This window comes from Sciurus vulgaris (genome assembly GCF_902686455.1).
Source record: "Sciurus vulgaris genome assembly, chromosome: 7".
Classification (NCBI taxonomy): Eukaryota; Metazoa; Chordata; class Mammalia; order Rodentia; family Sciuridae; genus Sciurus; species Sciurus vulgaris.
Window position 1 is genome coordinate 137203655 of NC_136467.1, and position 25089 is coordinate 137228743.

The window sequence follows — 25089 nt, forward strand, 5'->3', positions numbered from 1 at the left end:
TTTAAGAGGTGAGTCCTATTGGAAGGCCTTAGGTCACTGGGGGCGTGTCCCCAGGTGAAGGTGGGTCCCTGGTCTCTCATTTTGCTTCCCATTGCTCAGTTTGTCTCTGTTGGGAGACAGCGTTCTCTGCACCTGTGTATGTGTGCGTGTGCATGTGCACTCTTGCGCTGTGTCAGTCCCCCCGCGCCCCCCACCCCCACACTACCCAACAGCACATTTGAGGATTGTTGCTCTGAAACTATTTGGCTTAGATTCTGTAAAACCCAAAACACACGTCATAAGCTAATACTTTTGGACGGTGATCCAATGACTACTAATGCTTGTCAGCATACACAGAGCAGTGCACTTTACAGCCAACAAGGCCCCCTCCTTTAGAAAGATTAGAGTAAGAGCCATTAGGAGGCTAAGATTTTTTCATAATATGATCCGGTGTTGGCCATTAGCAAACGGGATAGTATTTGCAAAGCTCACACTTACTGGGAACTAGCTGGTTCTCTATGGGCCATCCTACTCTAGGGGTTGGAAGGAAGAGCTGTCACCTTGTATTATGAAATAGGGACCAAATGATTTGTCTGGACCATTTACCTGCTATGTGACTGGGAAAAAAAAGGTTTCCATTCTTAATTCATTAGTATGAAAAGGTAGCTTTTTATTGAAATGTATCTCTCTAAGGGATAGGTATCATATAGTATAAAATAAAATTTTATGGACATATATCTAGGATCGGGAGGCAAATACATATCAACTTGTGTATGTATGTGCCCACCCTGGTTGAACAGTCCCTAGGTGCCTGGAGTATTGTTCTGAAAAGACTTTTCCACCTGTCCTTTCAAGAGAGGAGCAGCTGCTGGGCACAGTAGCACACGCTTATAATCGGCATCTCAGGAGGCTGAGGCAGGAGGATCGTGAATTCAAAGCCAGCCTCAACAACTCAGTGAGACCCTGTCTCTAATTAAAATGCAAAAAGAGCTGGCTAAGTGCCCCTGGGTTCAATCCCCCTCCTACCACCAAAAAAACGAGAGAGCAGTTGAGGTTGATTAGTGCTGTCTGCACATGGTGCAGGAGGTCTGACCGGCAGCTCGAGGACCATCCCATTTATGAGTTATTGGCCCAGCCTTCATCTTCTCACATTGAGGTCACTAATAACCTTTGTGAAAATGTCGTTTCTTGTTAATTCCATCACCTCTCACTTTTAGGTCTGTTAACATTTAATCTTGGTCATTGGTCTTCTTCCTTTTCTTTGCCTGTCAGTATCTGGTTGGTAGCTAAAAATTGTGACTTTCATGATTTAGGATACTGGATTTTGTTGTATGCTTTATAAAAGTGTTAGATTTGTTCTGACGGGAAATTGTAACATCAGTTTGATCCTTTCGAGGCTTATTTTTAAGAATCCTTTATTCTAGACCTAGATTCGTTTTGCTGCTAATATGTGCCTGTCTGGGTTCTCCATAGATGCCCCATAAACTCCATGAGGTTCGTCCACTCTAGTGAGGACTGCCAGCCCTTTGTGAACTCTTGCACCCTGCTCAGACTTGTTTCACCTACACTGGTGCTCACCCAAGACTCAAGCTCTGGAACTTAATTTGTGTGTAGCTCTCTCGTTTCCTATACCCTGTCCCCAAAATTGTAGCTTTCTGGGTCCCCAAGTCATTTATATTCTAGGGCAACATTTCTGCAGACTGTCTGGGTTTCCTCTGCCTACAGCTGCATTGTGGAATCACCTCCTAGCAGAAGGCTGGGCGCACCGTTAGGCCGGCCGGCTTTACCAGCCTGCGCTGCTGTTGTCAGCCACTGCATGCTTGCTATTCAGCTTCCTAGTTATCAGTGGAGGCAAAGAAGGCCACTCCTGGTTCTTCAGTTCTTCCTGAGATCTGAGGCAGGTGTCACCAGGCATTTTTAGAGAGACTTTACCTTTTGAGACCTTATGTCGCACGTTAATCATGTCTGACAATATCTTTTTTGCTCTTTAATACATTAAAAGAAAACCAGTTATTGAAAGAGACACTAAATAGGTCTCTGTCTTTCCTTTCTGGATTTTATGCTGATGAACCAGGGGAACACTTTGGAGGGATCTCGAGTCCTGATCCTTTAGGTACAAACAGTTCTCAAGGCCACTTGGACTCCTCTGCTTTCGTTAGAGTTGTTGGTCTGGTGAATCTCACACCAAATGTTCACCTAGTTTATTTTGTGGAGAACATTTCTCCCTGAACCTCGGGGTTTGCCTCTTGTTTAGTCAAGTAGATTCTGTGATTCTGCTGTAGAGTGTCGCTACACTGGCTTGAGGTAATTGGCCGTGTGACATCCGGCAGGTCACTTATGTTCTTATCTATAGATCAAGGGATCTTAACCTAAAGGGGCTTTTTTTTTTTTTTCCCAAACTGGGAATTGAACGCAGAGGCACTTTGCCACTGAACTACATCCCCAGCCCTTTTTAATTTTTGAGACAGGGTCTCACTAAATTGCCAAGGCTGGCCTTGAACTTGGAAACCTCCTGCCTCGGCCTCCTGAGTGTCTGTGATTCCAGGCAAGAGCGTGGCTGGACTTCGTTTCTTAATTCAGTGACTGTTTACTGAGTTACGAGCACTGGGGACACACGCGTAAAGCTGACAAGCAGCTGGGATCTTGGCTGCTGCAAGGCTCAGTGGAGCACACTGCTAACATTACAGACAGAACGCGAGTGAGAAAGGAAGGGCTCTCAGGATGCTCTGAAGGACCGTGGGGCGGTGTGAAGTGGTGGTGGGAGGGGCCCGCCTGAGATGGGAGGTCCTAGAAGGTCCAGTGTCCGAGGAAGTGACATTGGAGCAGTTCTAGAGACGAGCAGAAGAAACTAGCCATTCAGAGCTCTAGGGCCAGGATGTTCTAGGCAGAGGAAAGAGCAAGCACAGAGGTCCTGAAGTGGGCATGACCCAGATGACGCGCGCGTGTGGCTTGATCACCTGGAGTGAGGGGCAGAGGGCACAGGTGACGCCAGGAGCAGAGCAAGTCGGGCTGTCCGTACTGGCGGCCTGGTTCTAAGACAGCCCCGCCGGAACTCTCCTCCCCCTCAGCAGCGCAGCGTTCCATGTCTCAAGCTCTGACAGGCAGATGACACAGCTCCCTGGTGTACCCTGGGGAGGCCCTGGGAGTGGAGGCACCAGCAAGATCAGAAGTCAGCAGGGACCTCAGCGGCACCGCGAGTGAACATAGGTCTCACAGCAGCCAGAAGCCAAGTTCAGTAGTCTTGGACAGCATGAGCCAAAACGAATCCATTTCTAAATTTGCAGAACCACAGAAGGCTCCCTAGGAAGTGCTGCCTCAGAGGAGACGCTGGGCTTTTTCTGAAGCTCACGTGTAATGGCTGTGTGGACCTCATGTCCTAGAAATCCTGCTTCCATGGAAGGGAGCCACCAGGAACATTGGCTGGGAGAGTGTAAGAAATAGAACTTTCCAACAGAGAAAGAAAAGATGCTGTGGAAAGGAAGAAGAGTTCAGGGTGGCCGGTCGGCCCAGAGCCGCAGGCGAAGCCCTGTGGAGGGCAGCCACGGCTTTCAGCCGGTCCGGTCCATCCAGGCCACTGTGGCAAAATACCACAGACCAGGTGGAATTCCCTTCTCGCACTTCTAGAGTCTGGCGCTGGCAGGCGTGGTGGCGGCTTCCTTGTTTCTAAATGACCCCCTCTTGCTGAGTCCTTACGTGCCAGAAGAGACAGGTTCTCTCAGGCCTCTTCATAAGGTCACTGACCCATTCATGAGGCTGCACCCTTGTGACCTGATCACCTCCCGGGGCTCCACCTCCTTATGCCATGGAGACGACGAGGGTCTCATTGTATGAACGGGGTGGGGATTAAAATTAGACCATAGCAACAGTACCTCCCCTGTGTTGCCAGGAGCAGCTTTTTGTGCTTTGAAATAGCGTCAATTAAAAGTTCAGTTCAACTAAGTAACTCTGAAGACCCAGCACACCATTGGGTGTGGTCTGTAAGAAGCCCTCCTTCTGAGAAGGGCAGAGTCCCCACCTTTCTCTACGTGTCCCTTGTCACATCCCTCCCCTGCAGGTTACGTGGCCTTCACGTCTGCCCCTGTACCCGATGGCTCCTGGCGTGATCTTCATTTTAGACTTGAAAAGTCCCTGACGTCACCGTCTCCTACGTGTCAGTGCCCTCTCGCCCTCAGCTGTGTTCGAGTTTCCTTAAGCCAGGATTTTAACCTACTCTTTAATCGAACACTTAGGGTTTATCTGACATCTTATGTCTGTCCTTCACCGTGTCCTGTGGTCTGGATTCTGCACCGCGTGCCCTAGTGGAACAGCGTGGCCCCTGAGCTCCCTCCCAGGACCCCCCCTCCCTTCACCTCTCTGGACACACCTCATTGCCTTGGTGTCCCCTCCCACTTCGCCATGGTCTTCAGGCTCTGGCGTGGCTGTCCCCAGCTGGCTCCAGGCAGGCTCAGTCCTCGTGCTCTTGCTCTTCCCTCTGGGGTACAGCCTGTCAGTTCTGCCGTCTCTGTGCACCAGTCCCCACCTACTTGCCTCCAACCCTTACTTCCTCACCCCCGCTGGCCGCTGCAGCCTCTTCACCTGGACACTCACCCTGGACGAAACCAAGTGTCTCTGCCTCTCCTGCTCCCTCAGTGAGGCTCGGGTTCAGGACCATCCATCATCCATTTCTCTGTTCCCAGAAGTTATTTGGCTGTGTTGACTCGTGGGTCTAGGAATGGACAGAGGGAGAGGTAGGGACAGCAGTGTAGACCAGGTGGGGCTGCGATGGGTGTGAGGAGGACAGTGCCAAGTAGCGCGGTAAGAGGGTTTGTGGGCAGAAGAGACTGGGAGGTATTTTTAAACACAGCCGGGGTAGGATTTGGTAGAAGAGAAGGGAGGTTAAGAGAGACAGGATCTCCCCCAATTCCTCAGAAGGATTTGGCAACATCCTGCCTGCTAGGTAACATCATATCAAATGCTTTCAGTTAGAAGCACTTCAGGTTGCAAATCCATTAAGAGCTTGCCCTGAGATTTGCCAGCATCGGAACGATATGGGCCAAGGTTATGTGTTGCATCATTGTTTATAATATTTTCAAAGATCATTGACTATTAGCATTTATTCCAGTGTGAATTAGAAAAGTGAATTCCGATACATCCGTTCAGTGGACTACTGTTCAGTCTTGAGAAAATAAACTGTAATGTAGATAATAAAATAGAACAAAAGACTGTCTAGTGTACTACCATTTGTAGTTTTGAAAAGAGGAAAAATGAGAAATACATATTGATATTTCCTTGTACATAGACAGGGACATTGGAAGGATACCTGAGAAGCCAGCCCTGAGGGCTAACTGGGGTACAGTGGCCTACGGCCAATAGTGGGTACAGGAGGGGCCCTTTAACCATGTATTTTTATATTTTTAGATTCTTAAAATATATACATGTATTATAACCTCTTTAAGCTTTTCAGAGGATAGAAGTTTTTTTAATACCAAAATGGATATTATTATTATTAAGATGGGTATTATTATTTTACCAGTTGAATGAAAGTCAAGTTGTTTTATGAAGATTATTTGATTTCTTGGTAACTGCAGTGTAAACTCTTAAATGATACCCTTGACTTTTGCTATAAATAAAAGTGTTGGGACTGGGGATGTGGCTTAGTGGTAGGGCACTTACCTAGCAAGCATGCCCGAGACCCTGGTTTTCATCCCTAGCACTGAAAAAAAAAAATTAAAAGAAAAAAATGTTAAGTCCAGGAGACTATCTTAAGGCTGCTTGAAAAGCAGTGTCTGTGTTGTGACAGATAAGCCATGACACATGAGGGAGCGCTGGTGGAGTATTTATGTGGTGGAAGAGAGGGAAGTTGTCTTCATTTACTAAAGGAGCTTTAAAAGTAGAACTGGGACCAGAAGATGACCTTTGAAGGGTCACCTCCCCAGGCAGCATAAGGAAGAACTCCTGAATATCCAGTGTCCCCTAGGTAGAGGTGGTCAGAAATGCAGCCATCACCCTGATCCCTAGACCTGTCCCTGTTACATTCAGAAAATGGAGTTTTTGACTAGAGGGCAGACAGCCTTAACTCTATTTTCTTGAATTAATTTACTTTTTTCCATTAGATTTCTCAAACCTAGAATAGGTGCTCTCCAGGCAACCCATTCTCTTTTAATTCCATTCTTCAAAAGTCTCAAATTTTGTAGCTTCCTTTCAGTAAGTACCAGTCCATCTTTTATCTTGTAAGCCATATAAGCAAGTAGGTGGTTTCCTTGTTCGAAGGAAACAAATACCTTAAAAGCAGACATTCTTGCACTCGTGTGAAGTCCCGGGTTGGCATGAGCATTGTGCTCTCGCTCAGAGATGGCAGCGGGCGTGAACTGGGTAGGACATCACAGACCACTGTGATCTCACACTCTTGGCAGGTACCTCTCCGTTCATGGATGCGCTAACAGCCAATGGAACAACCAACATACAGACGTCTGTTACAGGAGTGACAGCTGGGAAAAGGAAATTTATTGACGACAGAAGAGACCAGCCTTTTGACAAGCGGTTACGTTTCAGTGTGAGGCAAACAGAGAGTGCCTACAGATACAGAGATATTGTCGTCAGGAAGCAGGATGGCTTCACCCACATCTTGTTATCCACAAAATCATCAGAGAATAACTCACTCAATCCAGAGGTGAGACACTCCTTGGGCCAATTTGTGCTTCATGCTTCTCCTCGCCCCTCTTTTCCCGGCCTGCTTTGCTGAGTTGGCGCTCTTCTCTGTGCTCTTTCTGACCTCCTTCTGGGCCGTCTCACGATGTCCACCAGAAGGTAGGAGGCAGGCGTGACTTTGGCAGCTTTGCTCCTCACACATCTGGCTGCAGTGACACAGGGGCAGTAGGCCTGTGCTGCGTGTCCACTCCATTCTCCTGGGCATGTGAGCTCCGTGCAAATTGTGACTCCAGAAGGGGAGATGGTAGCTCCACCATTGTCCTCACTCCCCTTCGGGTTCAGGAGCTCTTTATCTGCAGGACGCACAGTCGCCAGGGGAACGTTTGTGTGCATGCTCTACCTTAGCCATCATCAGACTCTTAACAGGTTCTTTGTTGTTCAAACAAGATTTAAATGCCCTGGGTCCCAGCCCCTGGGAGGACTGTGTGAACATCCTGGTGTACATAAACTCTTCAGCAGTGTAGCCGAACACAGCCACAAGGACTTCCACAGGACCTAGAAAGTCAGCTTCCAAAGACCCCGGGAGGCTGGTGTCTAAAAGCTAATTCTACAAAGTCTCCAGGATCGGGATTGTTGGCTCTTGCTCTGTACCGCACCAAAGTTGCACGTTCTGGTGGTTGCTTGTTTTACACTTGTGAGCATCTTGGGCAAGAACAAACAAGAAAACCAGACTACAGAAAGTTTGTGTGTCTGGCCAGGGTCACTTAACAAACCAGTCCAGGCCTCTATACATTTTTAGACTGCAGCGTCCCCTCACTGATTATTTTTAAATGCTTCAGAGAGATCATTTTAAATGAGTTTATGCCCTTCTGAAATTCCCTCCCATGCCGAGTGCTTGTACTTAATGTGCTTCTGCACTAAACCATTGAGGTTTCTGTCCTGAGTGTGTTAGGCGGGAGGCTGATGTAAAAAACAACCAAGAAACAGAACTGAACTTGTTCCTTTGAACTGGTTGAATGTGCCACCTGCTGTCCAAACTGTAGAATACCCGCTGGATACCATGTGTGACTTTCTTTATCTGCTTAGAGCCACAGCAGCTACCGGATATGAAGGTGATATAGATTCACATCTTTCTACTTACATATGCTCTGTTTATAATGACTTATATAGTCATATTTAGTCTCCATTCCCAGCATCCTAGTCGCTGTTACAGAAAAAAAGAAATGCGCAAATTATTTAGTGTTGGTGGATGTAGCAAACTCTGTCAGGCTGGGAATGCATCTTCTGCAGACAATCTGATAGTAAAATGCTGCGCGATTCTGTACCCAAAATGCTCTTTACCACTTGAACTTGTGGTGACTTTCAGGTAATGAGAGAAGTCCAGAGTGCTCTGAACACAGCCGCTGCCGACGACAGCAAGCTGGTGCTGCTCAGCGCGGTGGGCAGCGTCTTCTGTTGCGGTCTTGACTTTATTTATTTTATACGGCGTCTCACAGACGACAGGAAAAGAGAAAGCACTAAAATGGCCGAAGCGATCAGGTATGCAGAAACGGTGTGTTGTGCGCGTTGGTTGGGTGTTCTGTGTTTAGTGTTCGGTCTTTGAGAGAACAGGCCCCGGCAAGCCTTGGGGATAAAGCGTACAGCTTCTGACCTCCGGAGGCACTAGCAGCAGAATTAAGTAAGTCACCTGTCTCTTCTATGGGCCTGGCAAAAATGACAGCTTGCCTTGGGCCAGTAACCACTTTCAAGGCTGGCTCACACCCAGAGTATTCAGGAAGGTGCTGGTGATGAGTGGACTACTGGATCATGTCAGCGGGTTTCCATTATTTGTTGTCCTCAGCCCATAAATAAAGATGCATTCCCTCGGTTCCAGATAATAACTGGTTAGTGTTCGCTGGACTCCACCCTGATCTGCTGGGCGCCTCCCTGCCGCACGAGGAGTTGCTCTGTTAGTGCGGGCGCTGCTCGCTCTGAGCTCCAGCTACAAGACTGGGTAGCAGAGTAGAGAGTGAACCCCCACTCCATCCCACTGTTCATTTGTCTTCCATAACCTTTCACTAAACAAGTCCTTTTTATTTTTTAGAATTCATTTTTTAATCGACAGGTAAAAATTGCACATACGGCGTGCAGCATCATGTTTTGTGTGTGTCCACGTTGTGGAATGGCCACATCAAGTTAGTTGACACGTGCATCGTCCTCCTTGCTCATTTTTGTGGTGAGAGCACTTGAAATCTACTTTCTTGCATACAACACATTGTTGTTAACTGATGTACAGTAGTTTTCTTGACTCAAGCATTTTTAATTGTCTTTTATATACACACGTAATACAGATTTATTTCTTTTAAACACATGGATTAGTCTGTGTGCTGCTTTCTGCAGCTCACTTTTCTCCTGCGACAATAGGACTTTGAGACATTTCCATTTCCTCTGCAGTTGGATTTTCCACTACTACATCATAACAGTATGAAAAACTTCTCTAGAACCAACCAGTGCCGCTGAAGCACATCCTCTCATTTATCCTACTAAACAAGATGTATAATTGAAAGTATCTAATTTTTCAGAGGTGGATTTTATTTGAAGTGAATGAAACCATTCACCAACCAGGGAGGCTTGTATTTCCTTACTCTCCTGCCTAAAAGGATGTGGCCCCCTAAGAACCCTTCATGTCTGCCTTTTTAATTTATAGAAGAATAAAAAGGATAAGAGGTGAAGACTTGCAAAATGGCAATAAAGTAGACTGGACCTCCTCCAGAGACTCAGAGAGTTGAAGCTGAGTCTTGATGATCATTGGGTTTTCACAGGCTCCAGCCCTGCCTTTCTGGCTCCCTGAGCCATTCAGTTCTGCGGGTCTGGCGTCTCTCTAACAGGTCCCCAAGGGCTTCTCGTGGACACGGCCCAGACAGCCGAGCAGAGGTTCCTGGAGCCCAGGCCGCCTAGTCATGCGGTGTTATCTTGGCCTTTCGTGATGTGGTTGATAATTTTCTGATCATTGTATTTATACACCTGCATTTAGGAGGTTATTTGTTCCTTAATATTTTGAACATTGCCATTTGGGGGCTAGCATGATAATTTGGTTCGTTTTTTTTTTTTTTCCCCCCCAGAAATAGCTTAAGATTTTATAATTTGATTTATTAAGTATTATTTTTGGTCTCCTAAATAATTTCAAGCTTGTAGTGTAGCACTCAGTGGCGACCTCTCCTTACTCAGTTTGGATTGAACTGCCTGATCGAGGTGCGTGATCCCCCCCAGACACCTCCACAACCTCCAGACTTGCAGCTGTTCTCACTGCCGCCACGTCCGTCCAGGGTGGATCACGTTATGCCCCGTGATGACTTTGTTTTCTGTAACATCCCAGTGAATTCACCCGCAGCACAGTGCTGTTGGGTGGCTCTCCTGAAATCAGAAAACAGGGTTTGTCCTCCAGTGCCTCCTGAGCTGGGGGACGCTCTCCAGTGTGGCCCTTGGCAGAGGCCGCAGCTTGTGACGTTGGGACTGGTAAAGCACAGGCAGGTCCAGACAGATTGAGAGACCTCGTTTCTTGAACTTGCGTGACCCCCGCTCCATTTCTTCTCCCAGCCCACCTTGCTGTCCTCGCAGAGCTGAATCGGTGTTCTGCGAAAGAGCCAGATCCCACTTCCAGGAAACCTACTTGTTTTCCCTCTAAGTCAGTACATTTTTGTCCATGTCAATTTTTCTTAATATACTCTGGCAGGATCAGAAAAATAATTAGTTACACCAGATTCACTTAACCTTTTTCTTGCTCATTTGCATTTAAATTAATTTTTATATGGTAAAATTGGCTTATACACAAAAACTTACTGTGGATATATATCTTTTTGTTGTTATTTCTGTGGTGTCTTGTCTCAAATTCCTTGAAACTTTCAAAAGACTGCATCGTAGCAATGCCAGAAGAAATGGAAAAGAAGATTGGACTAAACATTAGGTTGCCAGGTTGCTACTTCTGTTATCGGAATTGTTGGAGATAACCAATTTGCAGATTCATTGTAATAAAATATCCAGCACATTAGTGATAAACACAGAATTACCAGAAATCAGTTTATGTCCTAGGCTTTTGAAGTCTGCAGGAATAGGAGCTTGCTTTCTGGTACGCTGGACGAGGAAGGAGCCTCTCCCCAGAAGCTAGGCATCTCCCACCAAGGAGAGAGCCCAAGAGGAGGGGCCCTGTCACGCAGGCAGCAGATTAGAGGACAAGAGAGAAAACAAAGGAGGAGTAAACCGCCCTGATCTTGACCTCTTCCCCATTCAGTCCTTCCAGTTCCAGGCACTCAGGATGAATAGCTCAGCTGAGAAAAGGCAGGGACTGGCCATTGAAGCCCTCTCAGCCTCTTTTCCCTAAATAATTCCAAGTCTTTTACCTTAGGAGATTATCTAACTTTTTGATGTCTGTGCATTGGTAAATGTTCTTCCAGGAAGAATTTTGCTTAATTATAAATCTTTTTTTAAAACTAATTTTATGGTATCTCAAATTCCCTGCCATCCCCAGCATAGCGTTTAACTCAGTTCACAAATAATTAAAAGGAAACACATGAAAATTCAGTCATGTTGCATTTCGCGCATTTGGCCATTAGTTTTGTTTTAGTTGTGAATACACTTGCTTTACACCCAGCACAAGCGGTGGTCTCCCTTGATGCAGGCTGATGAGGTCCTGCCCAGTCCCAAGGACGTCCCCACTCCCCACACCTCAGGATCCATAGCTCTCAAGTTCATAAGTCCTTTGTGGCCCTGAGAAGTTTCTTCTAGACACAGCATTTCTAGAGAGATTTTTTGGTTTTATTTCTTAACAAAACACATTTCTCTGCACACCGTGTTTTTTTCTGGCATTGTGAAACTTACACATCAAAATGGCCAGTTCCCTCTGAGAGAGAAAATCTTTGCTCTGGAGTGTGCTGGTGAATTCACACACTCCTAAAAAGAGCTTCAGTTTCAGTTGAACTTGTTGTTCCAGGCAAAAATCAAACTAAAATTTCAGTTGCAAAAATTTCAGCAGACTGCTAAAATTCCAGTTCTGATTTTTCTTTATCTCATTAGAAGCAGGTTTTTAAAATTTGTTTCATATAAACATCTGACATGAGGGGATAATGAGACTTTATGAAGAAATTCGTTCCTCTCTCTGTTTCTCTACGGACTCATTTTATTACTACCCTGGTTTCATTGGTCCTGTTCATGTCGCTACCACCCTGGTGGTTTCCAGATGCCAGCACCGGGCCATGTTCTGCTCCACCTGAGCTTGCAAGTGGAGCTGTTCCAAGCACCGGAGGAGACACATTTGGGGAGCATCTGCTCCATATCATGGAGACAAGTCAGCAGCTCTTTCCAAGGGGCATCAGTAACCGAGGGTAGAAATGTCTTTCCATCTGGTGTCACTGACCCAAAAGCTCAAACAGCAGCACAACTGAAGTAGCTCTGCATAGACTCTCCAGGCTCATTTCAAGAGCCTTGCTCAGAGGTTGTCTGACTGTTTCATTAGACCCAGTGTGATCTTTCTAACAGTGCCTCGGGCCTTGTCACTTAGAAAGTCTTAGTGCAGCTCTTCATTTGAATGAATGAATCCTTGCTCAGTGCAGAGATCCCACAGACCTCAGGGGTCTTGCTCTGACTGGAGCTTAACAAGCTGCTCAGCTCCAGAGACCCTCCTTGCCGGGTCTTCACACAAACTCCTGTGCATGCTCACCCTCCTCACCTCCTGACCTACCCCCTCCAAAAAGCAAACGCCACCCTTCCTGCCAGTGTTGGGGATGGGAGCCCTGTCCAAGTATGCTGAGCATGATTTTCAGAAATCTCAACAGATCGCTCCAGCTTTTTTAGCTGAATTACAGAGAGCATGGGATGGCTATTTTCAGTTCTAACAAGGGCTTCAGGTTTAGAATCCAGCCAGTGTGAGAGCTCTCTTTATTGTTTCCAATCTAGAACTTGGACTGCCTAAAGGGATTCTCTTGTGTACATTCTGGTGTGTGATCCCCCTTTCTCCCCTGTGTTAGATCATAATAAGAAACCAGCTCTGAGCGTGTCCTCTGGGACTGCGAGGCAAACGCCCATTCCCAGTATGGTCTGACCCCACCTCCCCAAGTTGAAAAGCAGCTTACTTTTCCATCCAGATCCTAAAGCAGTGTTGGCTCTGTTCAGTAAAATCTGCATGCCCTGCGGTAGCCACCCCACCCTTGCCTTGCTGTCCTCTGAGCTGCTGCCATGTGGAATCTGCCAACAATTCAGAAGAGGGTGCAGGCATGTGCCTGGTGGACCTATGGTTCTTCTCTGCTGAGTCGTGTCCTGCGCCAGCCTGTTCACACACCCCAGGTCATTCAGTCTAGTTAAGTCCAAGCTCGGGATGTACCTGCTGTTCCCAGATAACTGGTGAGCTGCCTGCCTCACTATGTCCTGGCTCTTGCTAAGCCTTTACAACACGCAGTGAATAAAGCCGCCATCCACAACTTCTGGGAGAGGGCCTTAAAAAAATCTCAGCTCATAATGATTTCCAGAGTTTGAATCTTGGTAAAAAGTGAGTTCCATGGTAGATTTTTTTTTCATCTGCTGAAATATGCAATGTTTTGAGTAATTCCCCATTTATTTTTCATTTTAGAAACTTCGTGAATACTTTCATTCAGTTTAAGAAGCCTATTATTGTAGCAGTAAATGGCCCAGCCATTGGACTAGGAGCATCCATATTGCCTCTTTGTGATGTGGTTTGGGCTAACGAAAAGGCTTGGTTTCAAACACCCTATACTACCTTCGGACAGAGTCCAGATGGCTGTTCTACCGTTATGTTTCCCAAGATTATGGGAGGAGCATCTGTGAGTACCTTTAAAAAAAAAAAAAAAAAAAAAAAAAAAAAAGATCATTCTAGAAAATGTCCTGAAGAAATCTAGTGTGGTTGTTGTTTTTCTCCAAATGCAGTGTGTCACTCTGTGGGAACTTTCCATCAAACACTTGTAATTGAGATTTTGGTTCATGGTACATTATGATGTTGTTTTGCATCCTTCCCTAGAAAAGGACCCCATTCATACAGAAGGCTACAACTTTGCATAGCCAGCACCAATAACCACGGATAATTCCCCAGTCGTAAGCCAGACAACAGAGTTTGCAATCAAAAACTTCTTTAACCTAATAACCTAAAGTTTTGCACTTGCAAGAAAAAGCAATGAGGGAGCAGAGTTTACAAAGAATATAAGCGAGGTTTTCCCTCGTTTAATTTTGGTTTCATTTCTTAACTGGGTAAACAAGTCCACCATAGTGTGTATTTGAGAGCTTTAGATTCCTCGAGCAGTGACACATACCTCCTTCTTTGGTCCTTGAAATGGGCAAAAGGCAGTGCCACTGGTGTGCTTCCCCAGAAGCTGATGCCAAGACAGGCTTGAGGAGACCTGGGCACCTGTCGAAGAGACAGGGAGGAAAGGGGACTGCAGGCTCTGCACACCCGGGAGCTCTGGAGCCCAGGCGGTGGACCTGCCGGGCTGCTGCCTTTGTGTCCATCATCATCATGTGAGGGATGCTTGGCAAGAGTGTCGTGACCGTGAATGAGGTGGCTCTGCAGCCGAGGGAAACCCCAAGAACCCAGTGACGGTCACTGATGGCACTGCCCCAGCTGAGGCAAGACCTCCCTTGGAGGGGCTCCCAGCAGCACGTCTCCATGTGTAGTCCAGCCCGGTGCTGCTGGGAGTAGTTCCTCCGGGTTCCAGGCAGTCTTAGAGGAGGAGGTCAGCCAGGAACAGCTATGTCAGACAAGAACCCCTGAGAGGATTAGAATGGGCCATGATAGCTTGAAGAAGGAAGAGGATATTTGCATCCTCTCGTATATGCCATGAAAAGAGCGGCGTTACAGAGGAGGAACTGGGAGGCTTGCTTTACTGAGTGATCAGAGTTCACCAGAAATAAGGCCTGTGGACCTCAGTGCACCCGGATATGACACCCCGAGATGGCACAGCTTCCATCGCAGGACTCTATCAAAGTGCGTTGTTCAGTCTAGTCACCAGAAAAACCTCAGACCAACCCAGACCCCAGGGCAGCCTGCAGTACTGAGCAGTGCTCCTGAGAAGTGTCAAGGGCATAGGAGACACTGAGACTGGACCATTGTAGACAGGAGGACAGGGCATGTGACAGCTCTAAGCAGTACTGGGATCCCAGGTCAGAGAAAGGGCATGAGCGGGTCACTGGCAAGAGTGGTGCCGGGTCTGCAGTTGACTAAGTCGTGTGGTGTGGTGGTGACGTTCTGGGTCTGCACATCCTAAGATGGTATATAGCATGTTAACGTAGGGAGGATCGGGGACCGGCTAATGCGAACCCTTGAAACATTTCGATGATGTTTCCGCAAGCCTAAATGTATTGGAAAAGTAGAATTCCCCCCACACCCCAAAATGCGAAGCTTCATGAGCAAGCAGCAGACCTACTGCCACTCTGTCCTCAGCCTTCCTGCTGGATGTGCCCTCACCACATTCTGCTGATGGACCCTCATCCCTAAGGGGCCCAAGGCCTGGTCACCCGCACTGCTTGAGCCAAGTGACACCATAGGGCAGGGCAGGGCCTAGAATGTCCTGCTTTCCTTTGCCCCAGGCTCTGCATCCCTCCTGCTGGGGAACAAGCTGTAGAAGGTGTTGGGTACACCGTGTGTGCCACAGATCAGGAGACCGTGCCATTCTCAGAGCGCACTGCTGCCTTGGTGCTCTGCCGGCCTCAGGCCTCCTGACCCTCCACCAGGCCACAGCTTCTGTGGGTGCTGTGCGTGGCTCAGCCTGAGGGCCCCATGGCCCTGGCCCCCTTCCATGAGTCCTCCTCCGCAAGGAGTGCCTCCTGGTCAGGCATGATGCTCTGTGGCCCTGCGCCTGGACTAGACTCTCCGTACCTCAGGCGTGTTACCTGAGGTCCTGTTGTTACCAGGCAGCACTGGGGGTGGGGACATTCCCATTGGAATAATCAGCTTGCCACCAGGCCGGACTTTGAGGCAGCAGTAGCTAAATCACCTTGCAAGCCAGAGTCCATGCGTGAAACTCCATCCCTCAAACCAAGAACACTGGGTTTGTAGGGCTCTCAGGTCCGCACTGGGGTGGCTGCAGTCAAGACTAGACCCCTGACCAGCTGTCCAAGCCACCCGCCCCTGTCATGGGCCAGTGCTCTAAACTTGATCCCCTTCTGCTGCCCCAGGTGGGTGCCCAGGTGCACCCCCCATTTGGTAGCATTTCCTCGCCTTGGTTCTTTATAGCCACTACTATGTAAGGCACCCGTGAAGTTGCTGTCCCCCATTTTTGGCTTGCACACCCACACACTGGCCATGCACAGTCACAGGGAACCCCCCATGTGGCCATAGGCATGGGCAAAGGCAGGACATCTGTACAGCAGAGGTGGGGTCTGCTCACGCGTCTGCCACACGCCTTGCCTGACCTCACACCTGTGGGTCGGCTTCTGGTGGACATTTCTGGCACATCTTCATCTGGTGTCGCATGGCCATGTGCTCTAGCGAGGCCCTACCAGCACTCCAGGCACATCCTTGCTCCAGGACGTTGGGGACTGTCCTGTGACCCTCCCTCTGGCACTTACCAGGAGCTCCATATGCCTCTTGCCCTGCCCCCTCCACTGCCAGTCACAGCTGTCCTGCCTCTCCTGCTCTACCCAGAATGACCCCCACTTTCAGAACCATCCAGGGGTGAGGTCACAGCATTAACCTCTCCTGTCCGTCTTTGTGGTCATGCCCTGGGCCAGATGCTCTTAGAGTGAGGCCCACTAGTCTTCCCACAGTCCCTACCAGTCCCTTCTGGCTGGCCCTGGGATTACCCTCAGGGAGATGAGTTACAGGCCTGACAGCAGAGAAAAGATGGGGTAGGTCATAGGACATAGCTTGTCTCAGATGGGACAGGTCTCAGTGTTGTCTCAAGAGAGTGAACACCCACATTGCCTTCAAACAGGACAGCAGTGTTCTTAGTGGGGACAGTTGGACCATTCTGTAGTCACTCAGGTCAGGACATCCACCCAGAGGTCCCCATGTCAAGTTTTGTGGTCCCCTGGCCTTACCTCTTCTCACAGTCTAACCCACCTCCCCGGGTGGTTGACTCATGGAGCGTGGCCATTTGGCTGGCAAGTCCCCGGCCGGGCTGGTTCTCAGCTGTCTGCTTTCTTGCTGCCCAGGAGCCCCACTCTTTGCATTCAAGGTGACAGACCGTTCACATGAACACAGATGGCCCACTAGCACCTGCCTGACCCGGGAGGCAGTCCTCCCTGCCAGCCAGCAGGGAAGCAGCTTGGCCCCCAAATCCCTCCTGTCACAGGGCACTTCTGGAAGCTGAGGTGGAGTTTGGCAAGTGGGATTTGGTGAGTTTGGTGTCATCATCCATGAAAGGGCAGGAGGAAGCAGGGTTGGGCAGAGGGCAAGGCTGGGTGCAGCCCTGGCAAAGCCTTGTCCAGCCTCAGAAGCTCCAGAGCCTTCAGGGCCTCATAGTTACTCCAGGTACCCTCACCACACCTGGCCATTTGGGTACAACAGCAGCCCCAGGAAGGGCCAGTCCATGGGTGAGGCCACCTGAGACGTTCTCAGTTGCCTGCTGACCTCCTCCCAGCATCTGGGCAGCCAGCATTTCCTGGGCTGGGGGCATATGTGTGTCCACCCCTGGTGACGCTCCACACGTTCCGCATGAAGAATGGGTCATGTCTGTGTTGTCTGTCTTGTCCGTATCATCAGGCTGCACCCACCTGACACTGCCTGGTTCCAGGTTAAAGTCATCATCAGCAAAATTTCTCTAAGTGAGATTTATTACTGTGAATAGGTGATTTCCTAACATTTACTAACAACTCTGGCAGTAAAGAATCCTTAGCAGTAACATCATGCCAGTAAACTGGCTCATTTTGAGTTTTCTCCAGAGTTTGGGGATTCTGTTCTCTCCCACTGTAGGATCATGTTTGTGAAGGTGCAGGTGCACAGGAAGGGCAGATGTGGAGGAAACACTAGGCGAACTTGAATCAGACACCTTTTGGGCAAAGCATTTTGGAAGGGGAGCCCTTGGGCCAAGTGCTGCTCAGCAAAGGAGGTCTCAGCGTTCACCGTGCTTGGGAAGATTTGTAAGTGGCTTGAAGTTGGCCACGTCATTTGCAAATCTTGGTCAGTTGTTTTCCCCACGGGATGGGTCTTGACAAATTGATATGTACAGGGGCAGCTGCGCTCACCAGGGGCAACCTCACCCCAGCCCAGGGGCGTGGGGCAATGTCTGTCTCTAAATGTTTTTTTGGTTGTCCCAAGTGAGGTGATGCCAGTCAGTAGAGGCCAGGGGAGCTGCTCCAGCACACAGGGCAGCCCCCACACCAAAGTCATGCCACCCCCGAATGACTCCAGGGCCCAGAGGGAAACACGCCCGGCAGGGGGAGGAGCCTCACTTCACACCTGCAGATCTGTCACATTTCCGGCACAGTATTTGATCCTCTGACCTCTGGGCAAAAAGTAAATAAATGCTGTTGAGGTGACGCATACTGTGGTAGCTCTTGTTGAAATGATTCAATTCCTTTTTTGAACTTTTGGTGTATCTGAGCTTTCAACAGCCTGAAGCAAGACTGAGGATAACCAGGGATCACGTGGTCTTGAAACAAGCTGTGCGAGCCCTCCATCCATGCGGGGGAGGCAGTACTTAGCCACAGGTGCAGCCATGGCTGTGGCAGTAGCTGTCCCCAAGAGCCAATGATGGAGTGCCTGCAAAGTCACAGGCCTGCGTCAGACTCCGCCACCCCACCCCCGCAATGAGCCTGTGTGCTTGGGGGTGTTCAGGTATTGTGATTGGCACAGTCTCAGCTGAGGAGAGCACAAAGAGTGACCCAGGCCCCCAAACACAGGCCCACTCATGAGCGTGGACCTTGCAGGGCGTTCAGCTGGAGAAGTGCCTAGTCAGTGACCCACATCCTTCCCTGAGTTCACCAACAGAGCTGCCCTCCTAGGGAGTTTAGAGATGGTGGCCCCAGGGAGTAAGGGGCAGGACCCTGGCCACAGCGTCCCCAGCTTGACACCCTGGCCCCCGTCAGCTTTCCCTCCGCACCTCCTCGTGTCCTCTTTTTGGCTGAGGGCATCATTTCACTTTCCTCCAGCATTCCTCAGAGGTCCAGGTGGGGTTGTGTAACAAGATTAAAAATACTTAGACAGCTTTGACCACATCAGGTGTTTTCCTGGGTTGTCTACATGTGGTCTCGTATTCAGGCTGCAGCTGGTGACTTTCCCAGAAACCACATCTTCTGTTATTTAGGTAAAAATTCAAAACCTCCCATTTTAAGACTATTGAAAATTGTGGGGAGGGGGGTGGTTTGCATGATTCAGATGGAGTCTGTTTAATCTGCACATCTGACCAAGGACCATTTTTTTCTCAACGGTTGGCTGGTTGTTTTAATGACCGAAGCACACCTTTGCCTGAGTGTAAGTGGGAAGCATTAACTACCTGGGTCTGGCCCAGCATTGATACTCAGGTGAACTCAGAAATGCCCTTCATAGTCCCATCCAGCTGGAGACTACCAGAGTTGGGAAAGGACGGGCGCAGAGCCGGTGGGCTCAGGAGGCAGACAGACCACAGGACAGTTTGCTAGCTAGAGGGAAAGGCAGTTCTGATTGGCAGGCCCAGGTCCAAAGAACCAGGGAAAGGGATGACAGCAGTGTTCAGGCTGCCCGTTGACCTGAAGGGGCAGCGGAAAGTAGCACGGAAAGGCTGGAGGAGAAACGCCTGGTGACGCTCGCTCCTCGCTCCTCACTGCTCCCGGGCCAGGCGGGTCACTAGGTAGCAAGGCCTGGCAGGCTCTGTGGTTCAGGTTGGTCTTGAGACATACTTCCTACTTGACCAAAGGGGAACTGAGTGGTGGTGTTTTCTTCACTGTATGGTGACACAGAGACAGAATCTAGGGAAGGAGTGTTCAGCACTTCACTGAGCTTGCCATGGGGGCCCTGTTCTGTTTTCCTTCCTCACTGCGTTGGAATCTGCCTTCAGAAAAGCTGTCTTCACAGCCAACAGTAAGGGCACGTCAGATTTCTAACTCCACCATTTATTTACAGACCCATACTTTAAATTATAAGGGGCTGTTCATTCAGGCTGGGGGTTGAGCAGAACATTCCAGACTCTTCACACATTCAAACTCTGTCCCAAGACTGAGCCTGAAAACAGCCTGCACTTAGGGAGGTGATTAAGAACCTTGCAGACTCATCTTGTGAGGTGCCTGTGCCCACCCCGCTTCTCTGTCTGCTCTGTTGAAGGGGCAAACCAGCCACCTACTGGCTGTGCACATGGCCTTCACTGTCCACCGAGGGATGCACTCGGTAACTGTAGGCCTTTCTGTGATGTCTCTGCTCATGGTCAGATCTTCAAAACCATGGAGTTGGGGGGTCCTAGGAAGGTTAGCCCTGCAAGAGACCACGGGCAGGAAATTGTCACTTTAGGCCACTCTGTCACATGTGTACTCCCCTTTTTAACCTGTCCCACTGTGAGCCAATCTGTACACAGTGTACAGACACCTGAAAAGTGACCCGGAATTCAGGACAAATCAGCTTCAGATGTACATGTGTAGTTGTTTTAAACAAAAGCCCATGTTAACTTTGTCCAGCGAGTCATTGAAGTAACCATGTTAGCCCTCTCAACATTCAGGTCCTGCACTTTAATATCCAGGTGACCAGTGTGGCCTCCTGAGTTTCCCAGCAGCACATGCTGCCACTGAAGCATTGGCTCTGTGTATCCAGAGCAAGCCACCTTGGCCTGCCTCGGATGTGGAAAGTGCCCTGTCCCTCTGCCTGGCTCAGATCTTGGCTGTGAGTTAGCTCACAGTGTTACGGCTCATTTCCCCATGACCGTTTGAAGAAGCCACTGACCTGGCCACCTCTCACTTTTCCAGTATGCCCCACCGATCGCGCCTCGCCTGGGGCTTATTCTTGGTGGTGGCCACTGGAAGACATGGCAGATTCTGGCACTTTCAAAGTCCATCTCAGTTTGGGTGTTTGAGGGGTGGGTTTTGGGGACGGGTCTTCTCTGCCTGCCTCCTCCCCACAGTTTCACACCACGTCAACTCTTCTTGTTTCAGGCAAATGAAATGTTGCTCAGCGGGCGGAAGCTGACCGCACAGGAGGCCTGCGGCAAAGGCCTGGTCTCCCAGGTGTTTTGGCCAGGGACCTTCACCCAGGAAGTCATGGTTCGGATCAAGGAGCTGGCCTCGTGTAACCCAGTTGTACGTCCAGTTGGTTCTTTTACCTGTTACTTTAAAAAAAAAAACAAAAACAACAAAAAAAACCGCCTTTTCCTGCAGAGAGCCCACAGATCAGACACATTTCAGCCTGGCCACCGTCACACACAGTACCGTCAGAAACTACAGTGGGTACCGTCACCCCAGAACTATTGACCGGCCCCCTCTTTGAGCATCCCCCACAATTAAAGGAGTAGACTTCAGTTTGAATTTTGGTAACTTAAAATGTCCACTGAATGTCTACCACAGTCAACACTGATAGCAATCTTTGTTGCTTGAAAGCCCTTTCATATAATCACATTTCGTGTCCCCCACACACAGTAAGCCTAAATTTTTTTGTTTGATAAATGTCCTGAATAATGGTCTCTAACAAATTGCATGTCCTAGATTACAGGATGAAACTGTGACTCTCATCTAAGCTTTCCTAGACGTGAACAAACTTCATAATTAACATAATTAAACTTTGTTTAGAAATGCCCTCAACAGGTGTTCTCAGAGCTTTCACTGAGCATCAGGGGAGCAGGTGTCCAGTTCAGGGGTCCACACCTGCCCATGGCAGGCAGGAGTGCTTGGGTCCAAGGCTGGTCCAGCAGTGAGGGAGCCAGGGAGCAGCCACCCCGCCATCTTGCAGTTGCTGAAGAGCCATTTGAAGTTGGGAATTAGCCAACATCTAAATAGAGTCACCCTTCCATACCTACACGGGGTGCTTCCCGGCCTCCCTATATCAAAATCCACGCATGCTCAGGTCGCCTGTAGAAAAGGCCTTAGTATTTGTGTTCTATGCACGTCCCCGTTTCACTTTAAATCATTTCTAGATGACTTACAGTGCCTAATGAATGTAGATACTACGTCGGTAGTTGTTCTTTATTCCTTATTGTCCTTTATTATTTAGACAAAGTCTGTACATGTTCAGTACAGACACAGTGGGTTTTCCAAATATTTTCAGTGCAGTGTTAGAATTAACCTGTGGAACCCACAGATAGCGGGCCAGCTGTTCTGACGTGTTGCAGGGTGGGGGGCTGTTGACTACTGTAACAAGCAGCCGCTCGGGTTCGGTGCTGTCCCCAGGTGTGCACATGCACGGCCTGCTAACTCGCCACCTGTCATCCGGTGCAGGTGCTGGAGGAGTCCAAAGCCCTCGTGCGCTGTAACATGAAGATGGAGTTGGAGCAGGCCAACGAGAGGGAGTGCGAAGTGCTGAAGAAGATCTGGGGCTCCGCCCAGGGCATGGACTCCATGTTAAAGTACTTGCAGAGGAAAATCGATGAGTTTTGATTGGCAGGCCGCGTGCCGGCAACACTGGAACTGGTTCGAGCAGAACACCAGTGGCTCCCAGTTGCCACAATCCATCCTCACAGCCTGAAACAAGTTTACCCGTAGCACACGCTTTGAAGCAGGGCTGGAAACATCCAGGCTATTTATTACCGAGGAGTTTTTAAGTACTGTAACTTTCAAATAAATAACTACAAAGCTCCTTTGTGCAAACGTCATTATTTTATACTTATATACTCACAAGTATAAAAGTATAATGGTGAGCACTAGGCTGCTCTTGGAAGCTCTAACTTTTGTTTTCCTTGGCTAGTACTGTATAAAAAAAGAATTGTGTTGTATTCATTTTGGGTGATAGAAAAGTCTGGAATAACATTTGTTTTCCTCATTTCTTGTCTTTTTTTTTTTTTTTTTTTTTCCTTCTCGAACACAGAATCTGAAGGGGTATTAGCCAACCTCACCTCCCCCTGCCCCAAATAGAGATAAAAAAAAGACCTGAGACAGTTCCCTTTGTCTCCAAGGGGAGAGGTACAAATACCTCAGAGATGGAAAATTCTAAATCAAAAGTAGGACTTACCTTTCAGGAAAAGTAGTTCCGCTGAAAGATACAAACATGCACTTAGGATTTATGCTGACATGTCATTTGATTCTCCTTTCTTAATATGCCTAGTTCTTACCCAGTTAACATGAAGAAACCACTGTCTCTCCAAGAAAGCTTGTTTTGCAGTATTAGTGAGTCACTGAATAGCTTCAGTATGAATATCTAAGTTATGAGTTAGTCTTAGTGGGTTTTAAATAGTTCTTCTGACCCTTTTGAAAAATAACTACATAAGCACTTCTTGTTGCTGGGTGAGAAACACTCTGTTATATTGGTTTTCTATCTGCAGATATGATTGATAAATTACACCAAAAAAAGTATTTTTATGTTTATAAAGTGTAATTTTTAGGTTCACTTAGAATATATTTTATTTAATAAGTTAAAGTTCTTTTGGCACACTATCAAATACAGAAACTCCTTTCCAAACAAAAAAGAACTACCTTATATTCGACATTTAATGTTCTTGGCCTCTGCTTTTGTCTCCACCGCATCCTGAGTACAGTTCAGTGTCCAAGAGTGCCCTGTGTGGACGGGGCTCACGTTCCTTTCAGGAGTGGGGACTGATTCCTGACGACAGATGCCTGTTATTAGTTAGGCTTCTGGGCTTGCAATCATATTGAATGTATGAAGAATGAAATAAAATCAAAACCTTATTTTTGTACAGTTTTGAAGTTTATACTTAGAACTGACCCCTCCCCGGCCACGCGGAGAGCTGTACAGTGTGTAAATCTGCCTTTACCTGGATTGATTGGTACAGTATTTTTGCATCTGTGGGACCTACTTTTTGTTCAGTAGTTTGAACTATATATAAACTGTACAATCTGTAAAGTTTTTATAGAATAAATATTCAGCTGTGAAAACTGGTTAAATAAAACTAATATTTCTTAACACATTTGAAATGTTTCTTTGATTCTTCACTTACAGGATTTCTTATGAGATGTTTTCTCTAATCTTTTCTGAGAAATATACAAATGTACTAAAACATCTGGGTGGTTGAATGGGATGACTATACCTCTCAACTAGCTAGGAAATAGAATACAACCAATCAGATCCTGCCAACCCATATTTTCCTCAGTCCCGCTACCTGCCTGGATTTTTGTCAACCATTACTTGCTTCTCTATCCAAGAAAATATTCCTAAATTACATTGCTTAGTGCTGTTAATTCTTTACGCTTGCATCACACGCAAGTTCCGTGATTTCCCTCTGTGACTTATTTCTTCTGTACCCACACCTGCGGTGTAGATATATTCATTTCTGTCTTAGAGGTAAGGAGGCTTCCCTTTTAAACATTTGGCCCAAGTCACATAGTCTGGTCAGTGGCAAAACCCGCATTCCAGCAACTACACCTGGTTTCTGCTTTCTAGAATTGACAAGTAGGGAACTAACCCAGGAAATTCTCTGATTGGACTTGGCACAATCCAGGCCTTGTTGGCTGCACCCCCACTTCTCTGAAGCTCAGAGGAACATGGGCAACGAGTGAGGTGCTTCGATTTGTGCCCAGGTGGTGAGGGTGGAAGGGAATGGAATCTTCCATACTAGTGGAAGTCTAAAAGTTCAACTTGATGGAATTGGGCAGTAACTGTCAACAGATCGTTGAGAACCTGGACCCACCAATTCCATTTGTAAGGAATAAGTTTGTTAAATATAAATCACCTTAGGGAAAGAATTCTTACCAGAAATGTGAGAAGACGGACCCTGTGCAGGTCGGTTCACCTCAGGATCGTGCCTGATGGTGAAGAGTCAGAAACAGCACAAGTCCTTCAGTAGGGTTCTGATTAAACAATGGTCCCCGCCTAGAAAGGGTTCGACTTGGTTTTGCAGCTTTATGGTGGTGCAAAAACGATACACAGTCAGTAGAAATTGTGCCTTTGACTTTTGAATGTATTCTCTTGGCCGGGAGAGATGGGGTCTTAAAACTCTCAAGAGGCTGGGCAGCGGCAGCTGCTAGTAGGCTCAACAGCCATGCGGGAAGCACCCGCACGCCTGCTGCCCAGCCGGGACGCTTGCAGTTACCTGGTGCAAATGCAGTTTCAACTTTCAGGGTTATTTGCCGTCATAAGATGAGGCACAGCTGTGTTTAACACCCACCCAGTGGAATACACAGCTACTGAAAAAGAGTGGAGCCAGTCATGGTGGCTTGGGAGGCTGAGGCAGGAGGGTTGCAAGTTAGAGGCCAGCCCCAGCAACTTAGTGAGACCTTGCCTCAAAAAATTAAAAAGGGCTGAGGATGTGGCTCAGTGGGTAAGCACCTTTGGGTACAATCCCTGGTACAAAAAGAAAGAAAAAGAATGGAGTATTAATAAAATAATATACTGAAGAGAGCAACCATATTTTATGTTTTTAAAAGCTCAAAGGGATACACACACACAAAATGACACTCATATTTTTTAGGTCCTCTCCCTTCCCTGGTGCTTCCTCGCTC

The 25089-nt window shown here is 48.0% G+C and overlaps 1 protein-coding gene across 1 annotated transcript in view; it reads left to right on the forward strand.

Annotated features, from left to right (window-relative positions):
* CDYL (chromodomain Y like) overlaps positions 1 to 23569 on the forward strand; it is a 182802-nt gene extending 159233 nt beyond the window's left edge. Inside the window, exons 3-7 of the mRNA XM_079146396.1 lie at positions 6372 to 6628; positions 7973 to 8145; positions 13205 to 13415; positions 20641 to 20784; positions 21916 to 23569. Of these exons, the coding sequence (XP_079002522.1) occupies positions 6372 to 6628; positions 7973 to 8145; positions 13205 to 13415; positions 20641 to 20784; positions 21916 to 22074 (944 nt within the window). The 3' untranslated portion in view covers positions 22075 to 23569. The remainder of the gene's footprint in view (positions 1 to 6371; positions 6629 to 7972; positions 8146 to 13204; positions 13416 to 20640; positions 20785 to 21915) is intronic.
* Positions 23570 to 25089: the final 1520 nt, after the last annotated feature.